The following is a 23,852-nucleotide window of genomic DNA, read 5'->3' on the forward strand; positions in this document are numbered from 1 at the left end:
TTAAAATTTTGATAATCATAATTAATTTACCTTCAGTTTATGGAGCATTATAACCGTTATATTATAATGTTATAGGAGAACTTCTGTGTAAAATTTACTCTTTGTGCAGTAAAACATGATAAAAAGTAAGAAAAGCACACCTCCGCTCTCCTACAGCTTTCTGAGATACAGTAATTTTATGCTTTTTGCCCCACACTCTTTACAAAGCCCGCTTTGGGGCATATTTTGCCTCTGCAGATAAATCGCTTACTACACCGTTATTCAGCTCAAAGTAGCTTTGCTACAATCCGGAAGCCCTGACATTTAAAACGAGGCATTAACGAGGCACTTTTTCAGTGCACAAGAACCTTATTAAAAAACAATGTTTACATCCCATGCTGCTAGCTTTTAGCTCTGGGCACCACCATCACGGTACTGATAATGACAGACACAGCCGGCACCCAGTGCATAGGGGAGGTGTGCTATTCAACAAAGGTAAATACTCATTTTTATCATATTTTACTACACCCAAAGTCAATTTTACACTGCAATTCTCCTTTAATGCTGATGCTATATGATGCTACTCAGTAACATGATGTTTAAATCCTTCTACAGACCAAAGCATCCATTACTCATTTTGTCCTCAGATCAGTGTCATCATCTCTTTCTCTGTACTGCTTTACTGATTCTCTGATGTTTGTTCTTAATCAGAAGCTGCAGGAGAAGTTTATCTCTCTAGTGAAGAATGAGCTGAACACATTTAAGAAGCTCCTGAGTCCAGATTACCCAGCATGCACTGAGGGAGAGGTGGATGAAGATCAGAAGAAGGGGGTGCTGAAGGTCACACTGCACATCCTGAGGAGCATGAATGAGACAGACCTCGCCAACATACTAGAGAGCAGTAAGAGTTCAGGGACGTGACTATGGGTACCAACTAGTGCTAATTTATTTTCTCAGTGAAGTCTCAAAGGAAAAACATTAATTAATTTGATTCTATAATTGTAGAATAACTGTAGTCCTTAAACTTAACACTTACTGATTTTTAAGGGACACCATGAATACATCTAAAGCAATTACAGCTGCTACAAAAACACCAATACATCCTTTACTTTAAAGTAGTGTACCATGTGTCCTACACTGAGATCTAATGCATGATCACGGCTAATTATGTTTTTCATATTTTCTTCCTCTGTTTTCAGAATTGGCCCCAGCATGTCAACGAAAAATCAAATTCAAGCTAAGAGATAAATATCAGAGAATTAATGAAGGAATTTCAGGCTATGGAAAGTCAACACTTCTGAGTAAGATCTACACAGAGCTCTACCTCACAGAGGGAGGGGTTGGAGATGTCAATCAGGAACATGAGGTGAAACAGATTGAAACTGCATCCAGGAAAAAAACAACACAGGAAAGATCAATCAAATGCAACAACATCTTTAAACCCTTACCAGAACAGAAACGACCCATCAGAACTGTACTGACTAAAGGAGTTGCTGGAATTGGAAAAACAGTCTCTGTGCAGAAGTACATTCTGGACTGGTCTGAAGGAAAAGTAAATCAGGACATTCTCTTCATATTTCCACTTCCTTTTAGAGAGCTGAATCTGATGAAGGAGAAGAAGCTCAGTCTGGTAAATCTTCTTCAGAGCTTTTTCCCAGAAACACAAGATTTAAAACCAAGACATTACAAGAGCTACAAGATCATGTTCATTTTTGATGGTCTGGATGAGTGTCGACTGCCTCTGGATTTCCAGAACAATGAGAACTTGATGAATATAGAAGAGCAAACCTCAGTGGATGTTCTGCTGACGAACCTCATCAAGGGGAATCTGCTTCCCTCTGCTCTCCTCTGGATCACCTCTCGACCAGCAGCGGTCAATCAGATCCCTCCTGAGTGTTTTGACCAGGTAACAGAAGTGCGGGGTTTCAGTGACCCTCAGAAACAGGAGTACTTCAGTAAGAGGATCAGAGATCAGGACCTGGCTAACAAAGTCTTCACACACATCAGGTCTTCAAGAAGCCTCTACATCATGTGCCACATACCGGTCTTCTGCTGGATTACAGCCACTGTTCTAGAGAGAATGCTGAGTGAAGCTGAGAGTGGAGAAATTCCCAGAACCCTGACGCAGATGTTCACACACTTCCTGATCTTTCAGATCAAACACAAGAGCCAGAAGTACAGTGGGAATAGTGACACTGATCCTCAGCAGACTAGAACAAGTATCCTGGCTCTGGGGAAACTGGCATTCCAGCAGCTGGAGAAAGGAAACCTGATCTTCTATGAGGAAGATCTAAGAGAGAGTGGCATCAATATTAGAGAAGTGTCAGTGTACTCAGGAGTGTGTACCCAGATCTTCAGGGAGGAACATGAGCTGCACCTCGGGAAGGTGTTCAGCTTTGTGCATCTGAGCGTTCAGGAGTTTCTTGCTGCTTTATATGCATTTCTCTGCTTCATTGACAGAAGCGTTCTGAATCAGCAAACCACTAAAAACCAAAACACTGAACTATCTGAACTCTTCAGCAGGTCATCGATGACTGACTTCCTCAGCAGTGCCATAGACAGAGCCTTACAGAGTGAGAGTGGACACCTTGACCTGTTCCTTCGTTTCCTCCTAGGTCTCTCACTGCAGTCTAATCAGAATCTATTACGAGTCGTACTGACACAGACAGAGAGGATCTCTCACAGCAATGAGGAAACCATCAAATACATCAAGAAGAAGATTGAGGAGAACTCATCTCCAGAGAAATCCATCAATCTGTTCCACTGTCTAAATGAACTGAATGATCATTCTCTGGTGCAGGAAGTGCAGAAATACCTGAGTGGAGGTGGTGACCGTCGTCTTCAACAGGCCAGCCTCTCTCCTGCTCAGTGGTCAGCTCTGGCGTTTGTGTTGGTGAACTCAGAAGAAGAGCTGGAGGAGTTTAACCTCAGTAAATATGATCCATCAGAGGAGTGTCTTCTGAGGCTGCTGCCAGTAGTTAAAATATCCAGAAGAGTTGTGTGAGTATTTTTATTCAGGCCTTCACACAGTTTTTAATCAACTGCTGATGTGTAGAATGAGTTTCCATTTAATCACTGGTGGATTCACATTATTTACATTGTTACATATAAGCATGCATTATCCTTTGTGTGTAATAATAATCAAACCATCATTTTAATGTAAACAGTACGTGAAGTTTCTGTCTTAGACTGATTAAATACAATCTTAAAAAAAGGTTTTGGGCAAGTTATATGTTTTTTGTTGCACATCTCTTGCATCTTGCATCTCAATATGCTTTGGAGAAATGATGATTAGCAATAGAACATAACAATTTTATATAGAACATACATTTTAAGTGTCTGTATTTATTTGTAACTTATATATGTGGGAGAAGGTGTAATGTTTTTCCAGAGTTCCAGAGTGGAGATTTCTGCATGTTAACTGTTTCAGTATAAAGAAACACCAGCTAAGGATTTGTCAATCCATTCAAAGATTCTTCTTTGGGCTTATTGTGAAATCATTTGTTTATTCTTGATTTTTAGACTAGCTTCATTTAATCTTGGAGTAAAGATGTGTGAAGATCTGGAATCAGTTTTAAACCTGGAAAACTCCCCCCTGAAAGAGCTGGACCTCAGTAACAATGACCTGCAGGATTCAGCAGTGGAGCTGCTCTCTGCTGGACTGAAGAGTTCACACTGTAAACTGCAGATTCTCAGGTCAGTGTTTCTGTGATTTTTCATTTAAAATCATTTGGGACGTCAGCGTTTAAATATTAACATACGCTGTTAAGTTGGAATCAGTAACGCGTTACTATTTTTTAACCCAAGTTTTATTTCAGCACCAAGTTTGACCCCAACTTCTGCCGTAATCTGCCCCGTAATCTCTGTTTGTTTTTGTCTCTCTCCATTTGTTTCTTTCTTTCTCTCTCTCTCTCCGTTTGTGCCAAAAGTTTTACACAAAAAAATTAAATCCGCAAACAAAATGTTAAAAATCAAAAGCAAAAATTGTTTGTTGCAAATTCAAAAGAAAAAAAATATATAGCAAATATTTTAAATATACTTGGTTACTTTATTTTAGTTTGGATTTTGTCAGTCTTTGCTTTAATTTTTGTGTTTTTGTGATTTTTTTTGCATTTTTCTGTTAAAGAATTTTGCTTCAGGAATCTCTCCTTTGCTTCTGCTTTAGTTTTTTGCGGACAGCTTCCAGTGCACAGCAGCAGATACTTTTACAAATAAATTTCATACAGACGTTCTGTTCAATGTTATATTATGTTATATTATTCTCTGTTTCACTCCATTAAAAAGCTTACATTAGCGTGATGTGCTAAATATTCATGCACAAAGTAGGTAACTAGCTAACTCACTAGCTCAATGACTAGGTAACTCACTAGCACACTGAGTAGGTAACAATCTAATTCACTAGCTCACTGAGTAGATAAGTAGCTAACTCAATAACACACTGACTATGTAACTTACTAGTTCACTGACTAGGCAACCCACTAGCTCACTGATGTATGTGGGAGAAGGTGTAATGTTTTTTTCCAGAGTTTAACTTGGAAAATAGAATAAATTCACACACTGCTAAAAGCCTTTCTTGTTTTTCTGTTTTGTTAAACATTTTATTTTCTATTTTAACTCATTATAATCTGTCCCAGAGCTTTTGGTGAACTGTATGCCCATGCTGATCACAAATAAAGTGGAGATTTCTGCATGTTAACTATTTCAGTATAAAGAAACACTAGCTCTTTAAATATTCTTCTTTGGGTTTATTGTAAAATCATTTATATATTCTTGTTTTTTAGACTAGCTTCATGTAATCTTGGAGTAAAGACGTGTGAAAATCTGGAATCAGTTATAAACCTGGAAAACTCCCCCCTGAAAGAGCTGGACCTCAGTAACAACGACCTGCAGGATTCAGGAGTGGAGCTGCTCTCTGCTGGACTGAAGAGTTCACAATGTAAACTGCAGATTCTCAGGTCAGTGTTTCTGTGATTTTTCATTTGAAATTATTAGGGCTGTCAGCTTTAAATCATTAACATACTTTGTTAAGTTGGAATCAGTAACGCATTACTATTTTTTTAACCCAAGTTTTATTTCGGCACCAAGTTTGACCCCAACTTCTGCTGTAATCTGCTCCGCCTCCACCCAACATGCAGATTTCTTTTCTGGTTAAACGACTGAAACACTTTAATGCGGTGTCCAGCTGTAACAATCCGGTTCAGATTTCCAGCTCAGAGCTTTGTTGCTCTCTCTCCATTTCTCTGTTTGTGTTTGTCCCTCCCCATTTGTTTTTCTCTCTCTCTCTCTCTCTCTCTCTCTCTCTCTCCGTTTGTGCCAAAAGTTTTACACAACAAAAATAAAATCCACAATCAAAATGTTAGGAATCAAAAGCAAATATTGTATGTTACAAATTCAAAAGAGAAAAAATATATAGCAAATATATATGTTTAAATATACTTGTTTACTTTATTATACTTTACAGTTATTTGAAAATTATATCAGTTTGGATTTTGCCAGTCTTTGCTTTTCTTTTTGTGTTTTTGTGAATTTTTTGTGGAGTTTTTTTATTTTTCTGTTAAAGACTTTTGCTTCTGGAATCTCTCCTTTGCTTCTGCTTTAGTTTTTTTCTTCTGAGTTTTGGCACACTTTTCACAGGTGGGCGGGGCTTAGAAGAAGGCGTTCCTCTTGAACCTCCATTGGTCAGCTGGTTCTGGACTGACCACTGAGACTCACCATGCCCACCCCGCTAATTTCAAGCGTCCTTCCAAACACGGAGAGCAAAAAGCTTCTAGTGCACAGCAGCAGCAGATTGTGTTTACAATTAAATTTTATTCAAATGTTCTGTTTAATGTTATATTATGTTATATTATTCTCTGTTTCACTCCATTAAAAAGCTCACATTAGCGTGCTAAATTTTCATGCACAAAGTAGGTAACTAGCTAACTCACTAGCTCAATGACTAGGTAACTCACTAGCTCACTGAGTAGGTAACTCACTAGTTCACTGACTAGGTAACTAGCTAACTCACTAGCTCACTGGCTAATTAACTCACTAGTTCAGTGAAGAGGTAACTATCTCATTCACTAGCTCACTGACTATGTAACTATCATACTTTGTGCATGAATATTTAGCACATCTCGCTAATGTGAGCTTTTTAATGGAGTGAAACAGAGAATAATATAACATTGAACAGAATGTTTGTATGAAATTTAATTGTTAAAGTATCTGCTGCTGCTGTGCACTGGAAGCTGTTCGCTGTAAAGGATAATAACTGTAAAGGATAATAAAGTAACCAAGTATATTTAAACATATATATTTGCTATATATTTTTCTCTTTTGAATTTGTAACATACAATTTTTGATTTTGATTCCTAACATTTTATTTTTTGCCCGCCACCCCTCTTCGGAGAACCATTAAGACTTTATTCTTATTAATACAAACCTCTGATAACTGAGGTCACTGTGCAGAGGGAGGACATAACGATGTGTATATATACAAATTAAACCAAATAGAAAACAATATATAGGAGAAGAGAAGAGAGATATAAAAAAACACAAAAGAAGAAGTTGTGCCCTTGAAAAAAAAGTTATTATAATATATATAAAATATATAAAAATTATTATAGTATGGCTTCCTATATTTTTCCATTTATCCATCCCTAACATAATAACAAAAAAATAAGTAAGTAAATAAAAATAGCTAAATGTCTTAAATGTTGAATGTGTTATGTGACTGTGTGCATGTGTGTGTGTGTAGGAACATTCATGTAGTGTTGATATATGGATGATGTGGTTATAGATACAGGGGTGATACCGTTCCGGTGCCGCGCCAGAAATCAGGCGTAGCGTGGCTCTGAAAAGGAAAAAAAAAAAAACCTCTGCGCAACAATAAGTGAGCTCCGCGATACAGTTAAAAAGATCTGCGTGTTACAAGATTGGGGTTCATGTCCCTTTAAGAAATGTATGTGAAGCACACTATATTTTGTTTAGATCAGTTTGGCGGAGGCAGCGGCAGTGTGTGATTAGGAGCAAATTAGGGTTAGGTGGCTGCTGCTTCGTCTCTCTCCGCCTCGTGTTAGGCTAGTTAACATCCACGGCTCTCCCCTCTGTTCTCTGAATGCTAGCTACGTTTATGTTTGAGTGCTTAGAACTGCTAATAAATGAAAGAAGTGCTTGGGAACTCACCCTGGACTCCTGTGACTTGCTTTGAAAGAAAACCAAGTGAAGTAAAAGTGGGTATCACCCTAGAGCAGTTATCTCTAGCCCAAAGAACTACAAGTTCCACTGGTTCCCGTCCACGGCCGGGTGAAACAACTGCCAGGAGAAAAAAGGTGACATGCGCGACATTAGGTAAGTTCCGCGGTACAGTTAAAAAGCTCCGCGCGACAGTAGGTGAACTCCACGGTACAGTTAAAAAGCTCTGCACGACAGTAGGTGAACTCCGCGGTACAGTTAAAAAGCTCCGAGCGACAGTAGTTGAACTCTGCGGTACAGTTAAAAAGCTCCGCGGTACAGTTAAAAATCTTGTGGCTCAGGAGGTCGCAGGTTCGAACCCCCACTCATGCAGCTTTGCCATCAAGCTGTCGGTGCTCAGAAGGAGCAAAATTGGCTCTGCTCCCTCTGGGTGGGTAGATGGTGCTCTCTCCCCACATCACTCCAAGGGTGATGTCTGTAGCACAGGGCATCTGTGAGCTGATGTACCGGAGCCGAGCCGCTGCGCTTTCCTTCAAGCGCACTGTGATGCTGCTTGGCAATGCTGCATCAGCAGCAGCTCGAAAAGAAGCGGTGGCTGACTTCACATGTATCGGAGGAAGCATGTGTTAGTCTTCACCCTCCTGGTGTGTTGGGGCATCACTAGTGATAGGGGGAGTCCTAATGAGTGGGTTGGGTAATTGGCCGTGTAAATTGGGGAGAAAATGGGAAAAAAAACTTTGTGGCTGTGTTACATTGATGAGTGTTTTCCAGTTTTAAGAAATGAATTCAAGATTAGTTAACCATGCTAGAAATTCTTCATTCATTATTGTGGATTTGTCACTATGTTGCAAAAAGATTTAATACAGTAAGGAACCTAAGTTTATTGTTTTAAACAAATGTTCTATTTGTTTAAATTGTCCTTTCACTAATAGTTACTGTGCACATTTTAATGTTTTATTTTATAGTTACGGCTGGTACACAGAGGCGTCTCCGCTTTCCGACGCTGCAGGTCAGCAGGCAGTAGGCTTTCTATTCGCGATGTCTTCAGAATTTGCAAAAATAAAAATAAATGATTCTCAGAGCTTCATTCAAGCTTCCACAGCAGTAGAGTTTAGATTATCAGCCCGAGTCTGACCCGATTCCCGACCTGTACTCACACATGCGCTCCTCCACTTCGCATTACGCACTTGTCTTACAGAGCTTTGTGTAGCTAAATAGCCAACAAAATGGAGCCCTCTGAAGCTAAATTTGCTCCAATGCAAGGACAGTCAGTGGTATGGAGCTAATACAAGTTAATTGTTGATAGAAACAACACGTTCGTAGAGTGTGTTAAGTGCAGAGTGCTATACGCTTAAAATAAAGGCTATAAAATAAGGCTATATGCTTAAAATAAAATAAAAAATCTTTTGTTCTGAAAGTATTTCATATTCTTATATATTGTTAATTATATATTTATAAATTATAATAATTATTAAGTTATTAAAAAGAAATGAATTATAAATTATTGTTATTGTTATTTTGGTTTAATGAGTGTGCAGGGAATAGCCATTTTTTGTGTTTTTGCACAGGCTATTTGCTAAATATTAAAATGTTTCTTTGTTAAGAAAGTAATTTATATTCCTAAACCATGTTAAATGATATTAAATTAGAGGAAGGTCATTCAGATATAATTTTTGTGGATCATTTCGCATTGTTGGTGTTTTAATCTTTTGGAAATCTGTTCTTAATACAGTTTATTTTTTTAAATAATAGGTCTTCTTCAACACCATTCTGAACAGATTTTGCTCATTTAAACAGCCCCCCTCCCAAAAAAAAAAAAAAAAAAACTCAGCTTTAATGCTCTACTTAATAAATTATAAAAAGTCGGGTTTTAATTGGGTCGTTGGGTCGGGCTCGTGCATATTCATTCCTCATGTTTACAAAAAAAAACACTGCATTTTAAAATTATTTTTATGGTGTTCCAGTTCTTGTATTCTTCCTCTTAGTGCTTCCTTCTCATTTGCATTTCTAACTGCATACGCTGGTATTTGTTTTTACAGCTAGAATCGAACATGGACAGTTTCCATACCAAGATGGAAATGATCTGTGTTTTCGTGAATAACACTGTAGACATAAGGCAAAAATAAAAAAACATTATCTAAAATATGACAATAAGGTCATACACAGACTATAAAAATGTTTGAATAATGTGTCAACATTTACGCCTACGTGCTGTATGTTGTGCCCCCCCCCCCCCCCCCCTTGGAACAGGAAAAAAAAGTTCAGGCTCAGGATTTTTTTTCACTATCACCCCTGTAGATTTATAATGGATGTGTGTAGGTTATCTGTTAAAGACTGATGGAGTCACTGATGTAGGAGGTTGTTTAATGCTGACCAGGTTTTTATGTGTTCATGAGTTCTGTTTTTGAGAGATGCAGATATTTTTTCCATTTCTATGTGTTCTGTGAGTGAGTTTTCCAATTGACTGATGGTGATTTTTTTCCCTTGATTTCCAGTTTGTGTGAATTGTTTTTTTGGCGATGGTTAGCACCACCAAAAGTGCTCTGCTTTCCTCCTGGTTTAGGTTTGTGGTTCATGTGTTAAGCAGGCAGAGTGATGGGGATGGAGAGATTGGCTGTTTAAATAGTGGAGTTAGCCAAGTTATAACAAGCTGCCAGAAGTGTTTGATTGGTGGGCAGTACCATAGAGCATGAATGTAATTGTCTGGAGTGTTTAGTGAGCAGTGTATGCAGATTTCTGAATCTACTAGTCCCATTTTATGTAGCTTTTGCTTAGTGTAGTGAACCCTGTGAATTACTTTATATTGTATAAGGTGGAGGTTAGTATTGTTAGACATGGTGAATGTGTTTTCCATAATGTTTCTCCAGAAATCAGCATTGGGGGTAATTAATATATCTTCTTCCCATTTTTTATTGGGATAGCCACTGTTTGGTCTAATTTGAATAAAAGCCTATATATTTTTGATAGAATTTTGTCTGAAGAAGAGATATTAAGGAATTCTGAAATTGGTGGGCTAAGTTCTAGTATTGGGTAATCTTTTATTTTTGTGTTTAACATAGATCTAAGTTGGAGCTGTTCCAAAAACTGGTTCCTCTCAATGCTATATTTCTGGGTTAGATGTGAGAAAGTAGGCAAGTTATTGTTGTGTAGAACGTGGTGTAAATGTGTAATACCTTTTCCTTTCCATTTTTGTAGTTTTGGGTTTTTTTGGTGTCGGGAAGTCGGGGTTGTGCCATATGGGTGAGTAATTAGTGGGTGCACGTCTAGTGTTTGTGTTCTTGTGAATTTTCCACCAAGCTGTCAGAGTTGATGATATCATTGAGTTTTTTAAACAAGGGTGGCGATTGATTGTTGTGCTAATAAATGGTAAGTCTGAGATTTGTATTTCATTAATTGATGTTTGTTCTACTTTTCTCCATATTTCATCAGTTTGATTTGGTTTTATCCATTAAATACTTAAATGTACTTTAATTGGTTTGCAGAGGTATTGTTGGAAATTTGGAGCTTCTAGGCCTCCCTGAGTTCTTTGTTTTTGTAATGTGGTTAATTTGATTCTGGGTGGTTTATTTTTCCAGTAGAATTTAGAGATGATTGCGAATTCTGTGGGAAAGCCATCTGGTCCTGGTGCTTTGTTATTTGGCATCTTACGGAGGGCTTTATGGAGTTCTTCTGATGTTATTGGCTTTTCTAATATGTTTTTTTGTTCTTCAGTTAGTTTGGGTAGGTGTATATTATTGAGGAAAGTGTGAATATCTATTTGGTCTGGATCGTGTTCTGGTGAGCATAGATTTTTAATAGAATTTCCCAAATACTTGATTAATTTCATTTCATGTTTGGCTGATTAGTCTGGTCTCATCTTTGATTGATGGAATTGTTGTTTTTTTCTTTGTTTTACTTGGTAAGCTAAGAATTTACCTGATTTGTTATTGTGATTTAAATTGTTTATATCTTAGTCGTTGTGTTAAAACTTGAGTCCTCTTGTTTATAAGTTCATTATACTGTGATTCGCATTCTTTTAACTCTTTTTTATCTTTTATCTGATGGGTTTTTATCATTTCATTTGACAATTCCCTGATTTACATTTTTACTCTCAGACAAACTTCCATTGTAGTAAACCCTCTGACTCCTATCTTAAAGATAACTTTTAAACCATGCTATTACAGTTGGATTTATCCCATAACAGTCTAGTTTTTTTAATAGCAAATCGTGATTCAACACATCAAACGTAGCACTTAGATCTAAAAGAACTGCTCCGACAAATTTTATTTTTCCTTCCAGTTCTTTTAACTAATCATCGTTCATCTGAATTAATGCAGTGGCTGTTTAATGTCCTCTTCTATAAGCATGCTGAGAGTTAGTTAATAGGTTGTTCTAACATAAGTAATTTTGAACCCTAGATGTTATTACCTTCTCTAATAATTTGCCCAAGACTGGTAGTAAACTTATAGGTCTGCTGTTGGGTCCATGAACCTTTGTTGTCTAGGTAGAGGAATCACTTTTGCTTCCTTCCACAATGATGGGTATATACCCTTCTCTGTACTTAAATAAAAAAATAGCAAACTGCTTTAGTTATGTATTTCATTGCCATTTTTAAAATTTTCCCCTCTAAATTATCAATTCCAAAGTTCTTTCATTTTGTATCGTACTAATGAATTTTTTCACCTCTTTCCCGTATTCTTTTCCGTTTTTAAATTGACAATTTTTCTCCTTCATAATTGACTCCCTTATCCTTCTACATGACTGTTCGTCATGTAATTTGCTCATCTTTCTTTAAAGGATTTGTGTCTTTTTAATAAAATAGTCATTAAAATAATTAGCAATTGAGTCAGGTTTTCTTATAAATGATCCCTCTACCTCAATAGAAAATGGCGCCAAATTTCCCTTCCTACCCAATATACTATTCACGGTCTTCCATAGTTCCTTTCCATTGTTGAGTGAAACCCCAATCCTATCTGTATAATAATCCTTTTTCTTTTTCCTATTAAGTCTACACAATTTCTCATTTTACAATATTCCTTCCATGAATTAGTACGTCCATTCTGACATATGGGCAAAACACAAAAAAACTACAGAAATGACTAAAAATGAAAGTTTAGTCTTAGTAGGCATACAATGCTGGATGGTGCATAAAGATAGACAAGATTTCAGAGTTTCTGAGAGGTCTTTCTTTGACATTTGTTGAATGGTTTCCAATAGTTAAATGAGCTGTTTTATTAATGAAGGTGCTGTAGTCTACATGAAAGATTCTTTTGATATACAAATGTTGGCATTGTAAATTGTCTTAAGTAATATGAAATGTTCTTGAAAATAAACATTCTTTTCATAATGTAGCATTGTGTGTAAGTGTAAGCTAATAAGTCTTCCTAAACCCTTGCTTAACTGAACTGCTTAACTTTCATAAAAAAATGCATTTTTATCATATATTTGATGTCATATCACATTGCAGTAATGATACATTTTTGTGGACTTCATCTAAAAAATGCTAATAAAATATGCAATAAAATGGAACAAATGTTCTGAAAATAATATTCATAGTAAGTTTAGACCTTAATCTTAAATCCTCAAAAGGAAATTTGTTGTTAAATGCATTTTGAACATTTTCATACTGGATGTCCTCTGAATCAGGATTTTGAGAGAATGACCCGAGTAAGTGGGAGTGGAAGAAAGAGAAAGAACGAGAGAGAAAGTTTAGGGGAAATATATATACACATTATGGATCAATTTTATGAGGTTAAAAATTAAAGAGTTAAAGAAATTTAGTTATGATTTTGTCACGATATAGCTGAACATAAAGTTTGTTGACGTAGACAAAGGCTATTTTCCCTTCTTTTGTGAGTTCTTTCCTCACGGCGGACAGTTTTCTGTGTCTGTCAAGGATTTCACGGGGGAGCGGGTTGTTAATTCCCCGGTCTGTTCCTCTAAGTTACCTTCCTTTGCTCATGATGAGCTCTGTATGTTTATAATGCTCGACCTTAGCCTAACATTTTGATTGCGGATTTTATTTTTTTGTTTAAAACTTTGGCACAAAATTCTCTCCATAAAATACCCACTGTAAAAACTTTCGTCTTACGAAAAACAAATGCGATTAATCAAAGAATTTTGGTAGGTTTCATTGGATTGCATTTTTAATCGATGGACACCACTAGAAATTCTACATGTATAAATGTGTAAATATTCAGGTGTTTACAATGATGATAACAAATCACACAAGAAAAAGTGTTTAACGAAAGTCAGAGTATACCAAACAAACAAATACATAGTCTTCGGCAGTCATCTAAAGAATGTCCAACTTGAATGATCATTTGAAATATATCACACATTGATTACAAAATTGTGATGCACGAGCAAAAACAATTTTAGAAAAAGTTAATATGAACTTTGGTCCACATCAATGCTAATGCCGTATTCACAGAGATGCTTACTGTTGAGGTTTGGGTTTCATGAATTTGTTAATCTGTGTCAACTGTGTTAAGAAACTTTAATTTTCTATAGATATTTTTTCTGATTTTGTAGTGTTATTTAAAAAATCTGATTATATTTATTGAGCAATTGACACCACTAGGATGCTTGAAACTGGCGGGGTGGGCGTGGTCAGTCTCAGACAAGGGTTCAGGGAACCCTTCAGTCCAGAACAAGCTGACCAATGGGGATTCAAGGTGAATGCCTTCTTCTAAGCCCCGTCTTGCTCTGTCTGCAGATTATCTGGTTGTATGATCACAGAGAAAGGCTGTTGTTCTCTGGCTTCAGCTCTAAACCCCTCCCACCTGAAAGAGCTGGATCTGACCTACAACCACCCAGGAGAGTCAGGAGTGAAGCTGCTTTCTGACAGACTGGAGGATCCACACTGCAATCTGGAGAAACTCGGGTAGGTCTGAACTGATAATTATGTTATCAACTTATTGTAAGATAAATATTGTTGTACATGTTGTACATATTTGTCACTCTCGATATTGTCTGTTGTGCTCTTTCCTGTGTGTGCGCTGTGCCTCACAGGAAAACAAATTGTTGAGAAAGTTAGGGGTTAATGCTGTGACACATTTGGGACCTGTAGTAAATCTATTTGTAGTCACCAGGTAAACACGGTGGAGCAGAATGTAACCTTCATTCTGTCATTCTGTTTTTTTTTTCGTTTACACAGACACTGTTCATTTTTTATGCCCAAGCTATCTGCACTGAATGCCAAGTACTTCGCTTTCTGAAAAAAAAAAGAAACCAAGGTTTAGGTTTTACTCCAGAACAGGTGGAAAAGTTTAGCTGGTTCTGGTCAAGGAGACAGTGATGGAGAGCTGTCCTGAGCATCGAGTCAGGATAAAAGTTAAAAACTGATCCCCCACTAACTTTATACACACTGAGAGTCAAGCACCCCAGCAACCAGCCCATGTCTTTATGGTTAAAATAAACAGTGACTGCAAAACCAGAATCCTTTCTGAACACTTAGGGCCCTAACCTACACCCTGTGCAAGGTGGTCTTGATGCTTATTGCTATCTTACTCCCACCAACAGTGTATTTTCATGCTCTTCACCTGTCTTGTTTAAACAGCAACGGTGATTTTGAATATATCTACGCCAATGAAAAACATTGGTCAATTCCAGGTAGCTGTGCCATTTAAATAGCAATACGCCAAAGTCAGACCGCATCTGGCTCTTAACGGGAATGGCAAGTGACATGGTGATTGGTTTATTTCACATTTTGAGCCTCTTTGGAGCAACTTTTCCTATCGTAAAGACACAGTGACACACCCTAAATCAAGCTGCATGGTGCACAACTGACAGCTCACCTACGGATCACTAAAATAGACCCCTTAATTTCTAAAGAGATCCCATTTATGTGATTGACTTGGTTTTTTGGCTTTATTTAAAAATGTTGTCTTTGTTACATTTAAAATTTTAGAAGTTTTCTAATGACCAGTGGCATAAAATTATTTTGAAATCATGATGAAAATACTTTTTGCACAATAATTCCTTGAAAAATGCATGGTTCAATAAAAACAGTTGTTGTGACAGGACTCAGGTATGAATATGAATGCAAAAAACATACTTTTGTAAAGTTTAACCCTTTTCTGCAAGCCCACAGGAAACCATTTTATCTTATCTAGGAGACCATTTTCACCCAGTTTCTTTCTTATTATTGAATCATTAACACTGATCTTAACTGAGGCGAGTGAGATCCTGCAGTTCTTTAAATGTTGTTCTGGGTTCTTCCTGGATGAGTTGTTCATGCCCTTTTGGAGTAATTTCTGTAGCTCAGTCACTCCTGGGAACTTTAACCACTGTGCCTTGTTTTCTCCATTTGTGAATAAAAGCTCTAATAAAAATAATACTACATATCGTGCATATAAAGCAGAATAAGATACAGCAAATATTAAAACTTTATACATGCAGACAAAAATATATTTAGAGAAGTAAGAGTTAATCTTCCTTAATCTTCCGTTTTTAATCTGATTTTATGCAGTGTGCATTGCAGTTCTGTACTTTACAACATGAGGTCACTAATTTCCACTCTCTCAAATGTTCACTCGTTTTCACGCAAAATATTTCTTCATAAATCAGTTTCTAAAAATCTCACACTGTGCTGATCTGTGTGTGTGTGTGTGTGTTTAGTGTGGAACATGGAGGGAAGATCAGAATCAAACCTGGATTAAAAAAATGTAAGTTACACACACATTCGCATACACACAAACTACAAACAAACACTACACACACACACTAAATTAACACTACACACACTAAATTAACACCACACACACACTCACAGTACAAACACTCACACATACACTCTACATACAAACAATATACACAAACACACACCCTACATAGAAACAATACATACAAACACTACATACACACCCAAATACACATATATCACTACACACACTAAATATAACACTACACACACATTAAATACAACACTACACACACACAATAAATATAGCACTACACACACACACACACTGAATAGAACACTACACACACTCTAAATATAACACTACACACTAAATACACTCTGTGTGTGTTCTTGTGTTCAGACGGCTGTGATTTCACTCTGGATCTGAACACAGCGCAGCGTCGTCTCTCTCTGAGTGAGGAGAACAGGAGGGTGGAGTTTAGAGAGAAGCTGCAGTCGTATCCTGATCATCCAGAGAGATTTGATTGGTATCAGCAGGTTCTGAGTAGAGAGAGAGTTACTGGTGTTACTGGACGCTGTTACTGGGAGGCTGAGTGGAGCGGAGGAGGAGGAGCTGAAGTAGCTCTGAGTTATAAAACCATCAGCAGGAAAGGAGACGGATTGAACTGTAAGTTTGGAGAGAATATAAACTCCTGGAGTCTGTTCTGCTCTGATAACAGATACTCTGTTCAACACAATAATAACAGAACTGATCTCTCCACTCCTCCCTCCGGCTGTAGGAGAGTAGGAGTGTATGTGGACTGTCCCTCCGGCACTCTGTCCTTCTACAGAGTCTCCTCTGATACACACACACCCTCTCACACTCTCACACACTTACACACTCTCACACACTCACCCTCACCCTCACACACTCTCACACACTTACACACGTTCTACACCACCTTCACTCAGCCCCTCTATGCAGGGTTTTTGGTTTATGGTTCTGGCTCTTCAGTGCGTCTGTGTAAGATAGAATAACCCTGTGTGTAACAGAGATTCGGTGTGTGTGTGTGTGTGTGTTTACAATGCTATACTTGTGAGGACCACCGCAAGTTTTAGACCTTTTGAGTGAGGACATTTTCGGGAAGTGAGGACATTTTGCCGGTGCTCACCCGTTTTTCATTGCAATCGCCTCCTTATAGCCTCCTGATGCTCCTGACCAATTTTCAGCATGGTCCTCATTTCATGCTAAATATGGGTTTTAAGACATAAACACACATGCTCACTAGCGCCCCTGTAGGCTCCTGATGAGCGCAGCACTCAGATTATTAGAGGGGGCGTGGAAAGCTAATCCATTTTACTTATTGGTCCGTTTTTTTGGACCAATGAAAAATTCAGACACTGTTTCCAGGCAGTTCACAGGCTAGAGAGTAGATATACATGTATTTGCATTATTCAAAAATCAGATATATACTACTCAATATCTCCCGGTAACCGAGGATTCATCCAACTGCCGAAATGCCCTCCAGCTTTCACACAGACAACAATACAATCCCGGACAGCCTCTCACTTCAACTGCGCAGGTCAGCGGTTAGCATAGCCGCTAGCGCTTCACTAGGCCATTACGCCGAGAAGAAGAAGCCCGCCTACAAGTCTGTCTGACGAATAGCGACCGAATATCTACAGGTTCCATCCAATCCGGTTCTAGAAATGGTCTCAGTGAACGTCTGATCTGCAGAAACAGCATTTCTGATAGGCTAAATCCTCCGTCCGTTAAAGCACGGCGCTTTACCCGCGTTGGACCGGAGCACGTTCTAAATTCCCCCGCGAGCCCGCGGCAGGATAATAATAATACACATTAACACTGACCCCAGTTAAACCAGTTCACCAACACCACCGTGGCCAGGTATTAGACCAATCAAACACGCGGCCTGCACTGCTAAGTTACCGTGTACTGACCACACAGCTACCCGAACACAGGGTCAGCGCCGCTGCTGACCACACAGCTACCCGAACACAGGGTCAGCGCCGCTGCTGACCACACAGCTACCCGAACACAGGGTCAGCGCATCTGCTGACCGCACACACCTACCCGAACACAGGGTCAGCGCCGCTGCTGACCACACACAGCTACCCAAACACGGCGGTCAGGGTCCCCCAGCTCAGACTGCACAGCGGCGGCCATTAAATACAGTTTATCTTACCTTTAATAGAAGCTGTAGCGATGAAAACGGCTTTACACTGCCGACAGGTCCATTCAGTAACAAAGCAGCAGCGGCTCTTCCAGTAAACACCCGAAAGTGGCTGTAACCCGTCCGTTACAGCAAAGTTTCTTCCGTTTAAAAGTTTAGTCCGCGGCGCTCGTTCACCGTTTAGCGATGTGTCGTTCGCGAATATTCCGGCTCTAAGAGCCGGCTCTTTGAAGTGAACGATTGGAACCGGCTCCACAATGGGAGCCATTTTAGGATCCCATCACTATCACCGTTTAGTTCGCTGATTCATTCGTATTAGATTCATATTTTCGAAGCTTGCGAATCGACTCCCTCCCATATTCAGCGAACATATTGAGGGAATGAACAACCTGAGCCGACTCTGTTGATTCAATAGTCAGTTCCTTTTATGAGACTCGGCCTGAGTGAGAGCCCCGGATAACAGTCAACTAACTGTTCTGATCGAAGATCAGTGTTTAAAACGAGTCATTTTGTTCAAGAGATGCTGTTTTTATTAACTTTATTCATTTTATTAACTGTATTTATACTGAATCATCATACTGAACATATGACTGAATCGAGTCTATATTTAGACGTGCTCAGAGGCTGTGTTATACTGACAACCATATAAAATACACACAAGGTAATAAATTGAGATTTCTTTATTTTATATGGACGTCTTTCATGTATTGTAAATCACGGATCATGTGGCAATTTATCCCTGCTATAAATCCAGCACAAGACCAGCTGGTCATTCAGAAAAACATATGCTGGTTAGTTTAGCCAGCTATATTTTGTCTGGATGACCAGCTGATCTTGAACTGATTTTTTGTTAGCAGGGATATTGATTATAAATAAGGCATAAACAAAATCATTGTACTTACAGCCCAAGAACACCATATATTATCTTTTTACAGTAAAATTTGTAAGCTGTAAACTGTTTCATATTCCTGATAACCAAAAGAAAACCCCAACATTGCAGGTTATTGATCAAAACATGGTAGAATTATTGCAAATACCAAAAAAAAAAATATTTACAGTAGGGCTGGACCCGAATATTCGGGTATCCGTTTTTTTCCCTTTCCAGAGCTCCACCTCACTCTAAAATCACACTTCTGTTCAGGTTAATGGCGTTATAAGAGAGGCAGAGATGCTCACAACTCTTTGGTGAGGAGTCCGAGTCAAGTCTCAAGTCTCTTCTGGCGAAGTAATTTTACATTTAACAAAGTATTTATCCGTGAGGCAAATAAGGCCTGCTCTTAAAAATAGTGAAAAATTAATAACGAAATTTAATAAAAATAAATATGAAATTGGAAAATAACCAACTAAACTAAGCCCAATAAAATCTAATCTAACGAATTTCAAAAGATCAAAAACGAAAAACTCAGCAAAAGAGTAGAACAATAAAGTGATATTACAAAAAAAACGCAAATATCTGCCTGAATCACCCGCTGCATGAACTCGGGCCGGCCGAGAATTTCCACCGCTTTCCACGGGCCCTGTCAGGTTCGGCGAAAGACAATGGTCTGTTTTAATGTAAGAAATCACATTGTGATTTTTGTGATGTTTCACCAGTTACAGCTTATCTGCGCGTTAATAGCTCAACGCATGAATTCATCAGTGCGCTGCACCTCGCGTGCTCGCGGGGGATTTGGACAGTTTTGGGGGCAGAGATGGCATACATATACATACACATACTTATACATATAGCACATACATCTCAGATTTGTAGTTTAATGCTCTACTAAATTAATGTGGATTTAATTGGAAAATAACCAACCAATCTGCTAAAGGAGGAGCAGAGACAGCTTGACGGTTCTAGTGTAATAATTAAAACGTAAAGAATGATGTCTGAATGAATTTCCTATAATCTAATATAATTTAACATGGTTTAAGAATATAAAATAATTTCTGAACAATCGAACTATTTTATATTGAGCTTATAGCCCAAGTGCAAAAACACAAAATCAATAATCGGGCTAATAACTGCACAATCATTAAAACGAAATACACCAAGAACAGTAACATAATTTACAATGACTTTCCTGTACTCTAATATATATATATATATATATTTGTTTTTTTGTTTTTAAGCAAATAGCTTAGGTGTGAAAACACAAAAACAGCAATTGACTGGGCCGACTTGCGCAGTGGAGAAGCCTTTAAGCAGCGGCGCTCCTGGTCTATACGCACGGAGAAGCCATGGTGTGGGGAAGTAGAAATTCCGGGGTGAAAACACCAAAAAAAAAACGGGGTGAAAACACCAGAGCAGGCAGTGCAGTCCGAGCACACAGCACAACATAAGGAGACATAATGCACTCCATATATTCAGGACTGCAGTGAAATAAATTATACTGTACAGATTTAATCTGCTTCTAGTAGATATTTAATGAGAAATAAAAACAGTGTGAATTAAAAAAAAACAGACATCTATCACAGACCATTTTCTTAAACCTTGAGTCCGACCCGTGAGGAAAGGGATGGGTTTTTTTTTTTCGGGGCCGGGTGTCCGTGGAAAATTTTGCAATATATTAAGGGGGCCGTGATTTGCACTTTTTCGTACTTTAATTCGTTTTTAATACGGCTTTTTTTAACGAATATTTGAATATTCGCTACAAAGCCGAATATCCCGAGCTCAAAAAACGCTATTCGGGCCAGACTTAATTTACAGGTGAATATAAGATATATTTGACTAGAATAGAATCTCCTGAAAATAATATCTGACATGTGACTGTCTCCTATAAATGCTTTGTAATATATAGAAAGATAAAGGTAGTGTAACTACAAATACATTCTTAAAAACTGACCTGGTTTTCAAAGGGTTAATAGTACTTATCTAGCTATATAGAAGTTATGTACATGTACAACTCATGTTTTTGTGTTTTATCCATCATGTTTTTGTGTTGTTACTGGATGTCAATAAATCTGCTTTAAAACAACATCAGTTGTTAAAAACTCTATATAAATACATGTGACTACATTAACTGTGTTTTGCTGTGGGATAATCAAATGTACACTCTCTTGAATTGTATTGGCTGGGCATAAAATAAAGAGCAGCGGCTCTGAGGATTTGCTCAGAGCCAATTCTGTGCCTCATTTTCAACATAGAATTTTATTAATACCTTTACATTGTGGTAATAAATGTGGTAGAAAACAACGAGTATTTTCAACCCCATGATGCCAGTGTCAGCACTTTTCTGTTAGGTACATTTATGATATTTTTTTCTGTGCCATGGTTTTGATACTTGGAGCACATGTTGGACATCTCAGGTTTCATTTCAGTTTTAAGTAGCCACACTTATGCAGTCCCAGAGGTCCAGACATATTTTGATGTTTTCTGTGTGTGGTGGAGGGACATGTTCAAACATCTTCTAATTTAGAATTAGTAGAAAGGCCCTGCTAAAAAAATCCAACTAAAGACCAACTGGTTACCCTGAGAAAACATACCCTATTCTGGGAGGTTAGCTCGTTAACTAGCTGACCAGCATAGGGTATGTTTTCTCTGGAATAATGTGACATTGGGGACTGTAGTGCAAGTGTGGAAGAAAATAATTATTATTTATCTAAAACGTATATTGAAAATTATTCTGGTCCTAATTTTCCAAAACAAAAAATATATACTATATTACTTATTACATACTGCAGGAGTTCAGAACTGGTCTCAGCCCGGGACCCAAATTGTCTCATGGTCATTAAGTCGCGTCCCAATTGTATAGAATAATAAACCAAACAAATTTAGTTCTGATAAATGGCCTTCAAAAAACAATTTAAACATATGTATGCATTCAAACATAAAAGTATTGTGGCGTGGAAGAGGAAGGAGGACTCGTGAGACTCATAGCAAGTACTCAACAGCTCTTTATTAACAGGCTTGCCACTCACTTACAGCCTTTAACAAGGCTAAGAGAGCACAACCCAACTGCCAACACAGCACAAACAGCCCTGAGGCCACCAACACAGCTATCCAGCACAGAGATGGTAGGTCCCCTTAACCCACCCAAAACATACCCCCATAATGCCCCGCTGGCCCCGGATTACCATGACCCGCCCCCACAGGCACACTACAAGCTGGCACACACACACACACACACACACACACAGACGCCACAGTATCTACAATACAATTAAATATCAAAACAACACAATATAAATAAGGCCACACAATTAAATATTTTACTGCTCTACATGTCTCTGCATTCAGAGTACATTAGCAAGAAACTGAGCAGGACCATGCCATCTGCATGTATAAAGGTTACTACAATACATTTAAATATCAAATCTGCATCAAATAAATAAGGCTACAAAACAAGATTCTTATACCTAACAAGTCTTTTTTTTTAGTCAGTGAGACAGTTGGGCATGTACTTTACTTCTGATCAGAGTTTGAAGTTTGTTGCAGCAGACAGTGTTACTCGCAGATCATGCTTAGTGTTCAACCTATTTTTCTGCTTTGACTTGAGCTGTACCAATATAAAAAAGCCACAGCCGAAGCCTGTTGTGTTTCTGCTGTGCCGAAATCGCTACCCCCGCCATCTTATTGAGTTTAAAGACAGGAAGACGGTGCGCGGCGAGGGGGTGCTTTTTTCTGACAGGGCTGCTGAATTCGGCACAACACTGGCAAACGAATGGTGTCGTCTGATTCGCGTCTCTGTCTTTTCTCAAATATAAAAGACGAGTACAAAATCAGATGAGCATTAATTATTATTATTAATTATAATAGTATGATTTTTTTGTTCATTATAAAATGAATACATTATTTTATTAATTTGTTATATTATTTATTATTTTTTAAAGGTATTTATTTTATACAAGCTGTCCACAACCCGCCCATGTTTTTTTTTTTTTTTTTTTAAAGACCTACTGGGGAGGCTTGGTTCCCTAACCGATTCTTTTAAACCTGCATTCATACAACCACGGCGCTATTTAAGGGGAACAAAAAAATTGGAATACACAGCTGTTAAGCAGTAAAGGCAATTAAAGGACAAAAGGAGGCCGAGGTTCTTGGGCGTGGTTAAACAGAAGCGTACCAAAGGGTCGATTCAATTAAATGAATCGCACTCGGAATCGCGAATCAAGGCCGCCATTTTAAAGCCACTCACTCTACATGTTGCAGAGGCATTCTCTTGAGCTGCGGCACCACTCCAGCTTTTAAAACCAGGTGAGCGTTGTTTCTCTTATCTTATCATGCTTTTTAAACTTATTGTCTGTGTAATCTTGATAAAATAAAGGTGTAAGTGTTAGTCTTTGGTAAACACACGTTTCTTTATTATTAGTTAAACAGAGAAAACTGTATAGGCTATTTTGGTTAGTTAGCGTTAGTTAGTTCTCCGCTGTGTGTCGGTGCTAGGGTCGGCAAAAAAAAAAACACTGGGGGAAAGTAGTATTTAAGTAGTTTTATGAAGTATGTACAGAAACTGCTTTACTCTAACTCTGCTTTCTCTGCCTTTGTTCACTCTAACGCTGATTCCCATCCCCCCACTTTACTCTAACGCAGTGTCACCCCCCCCCCCTTTACTCTAACTCTGCTTTCTCTGCCTTTGTTCACTCTAACTCTGATTCCCATCGCCCCACTTTACTCTAACGCAGTCTCACCCCCCCCCCTTTTACTCTAACTCTGCTTTCTCTGCCTTTGTTCACTCTAACTCTGATTCCCATACCCCCACTTTACTCTAACGCAGTTTCTCACCCCCCCAACTCTTAAACCTGCTTTCACCCCCCCTTTACTCTAACCCTGCTTTCACCCCCCCTTTACTCTAACCCTGCTTTCACCCCCCTTACTCTAACCCTGCTTTCACCCCCCCTTCACTCTAACCCTGCTTTCACCCCCCCTTCACTCTAACCCTGCTTTCACCCCCCCTTTACTCTAACCCTGCCTTCACCCCCTT

At 38.4% G+C, this 23,852-nt stretch overlaps 3 protein-coding genes across 3 annotated transcripts in view; 2 read left to right on the top strand and 1 right to left on the bottom strand.

The window, feature by feature from the left end:
- The window catches only part of LOC111196357 (zinc finger protein 271-like), a 460,288-nt gene that overhangs the window by 121,226 nt on the left and 315,210 nt on the right, over positions 1 to 23,852 (top strand). The gene's annotated exons all lie outside the window — the stretch shown is intronic.
- LOC125801235 (zinc finger protein 239-like) overlaps positions 1 to 23,852 on the bottom strand; it is a 213,748-nt gene that overhangs the window by 108,343 nt on the left and 81,553 nt on the right. The window lies entirely within an intron of this gene.
- Positions 1,175 to 14,130, top strand: LOC125801141 (NLR family CARD domain-containing protein 3-like). The gene is made up of 3 exons (XM_049477332.1): positions 1,175 to 2,979; positions 4,761 to 4,934; positions 13,850 to 14,130. The coding sequence occupies exons 1-3, from the start codon at positions 1,586 to 1,588 to the stop codon at positions 14,019 to 14,021; spliced, it is 1,740 nt and encodes a 579-aa protein (XP_049333289.1). The 5' UTR covers positions 1,175 to 1,585; the 3' UTR covers positions 14,022 to 14,130.

The sequence above is a fragment of the Astyanax mexicanus genome, chromosome 4, assembly GCF_023375975.1.
Source record: "Astyanax mexicanus isolate ESR-SI-001 chromosome 4, AstMex3_surface, whole genome shotgun sequence".
In the NCBI taxonomy this organism is placed as follows: Eukaryota; Metazoa; Chordata; class Actinopteri; order Characiformes; family Acestrorhamphidae; genus Astyanax; species Astyanax mexicanus.

Excerpts from the sequence above, each read along its gene's own strand:
- LOC125801141 (XM_049477332.1), top strand. The coding sequence starts at position 1,586 with ATGAAGGAGAAGAAGCTCAGTCTGGTAAATCTTCTTCAGAGCTTTTTC. Across the intron at positions 2,980-4,760 it reads AAAATATCCAGAAGAGTTGT|ACTAGCTTCATGTAATCTTG; the intron begins GTGAGTATTTTT and ends CTTGTTTTTTAG. Across the intron at positions 4,935-13,849 it reads TGTAAACTGCAGATTCTCAG|ATTATCTGGTTGTATGATCA; the intron begins GTCAGTGTTTCT and ends CTCTGTCTGCAG.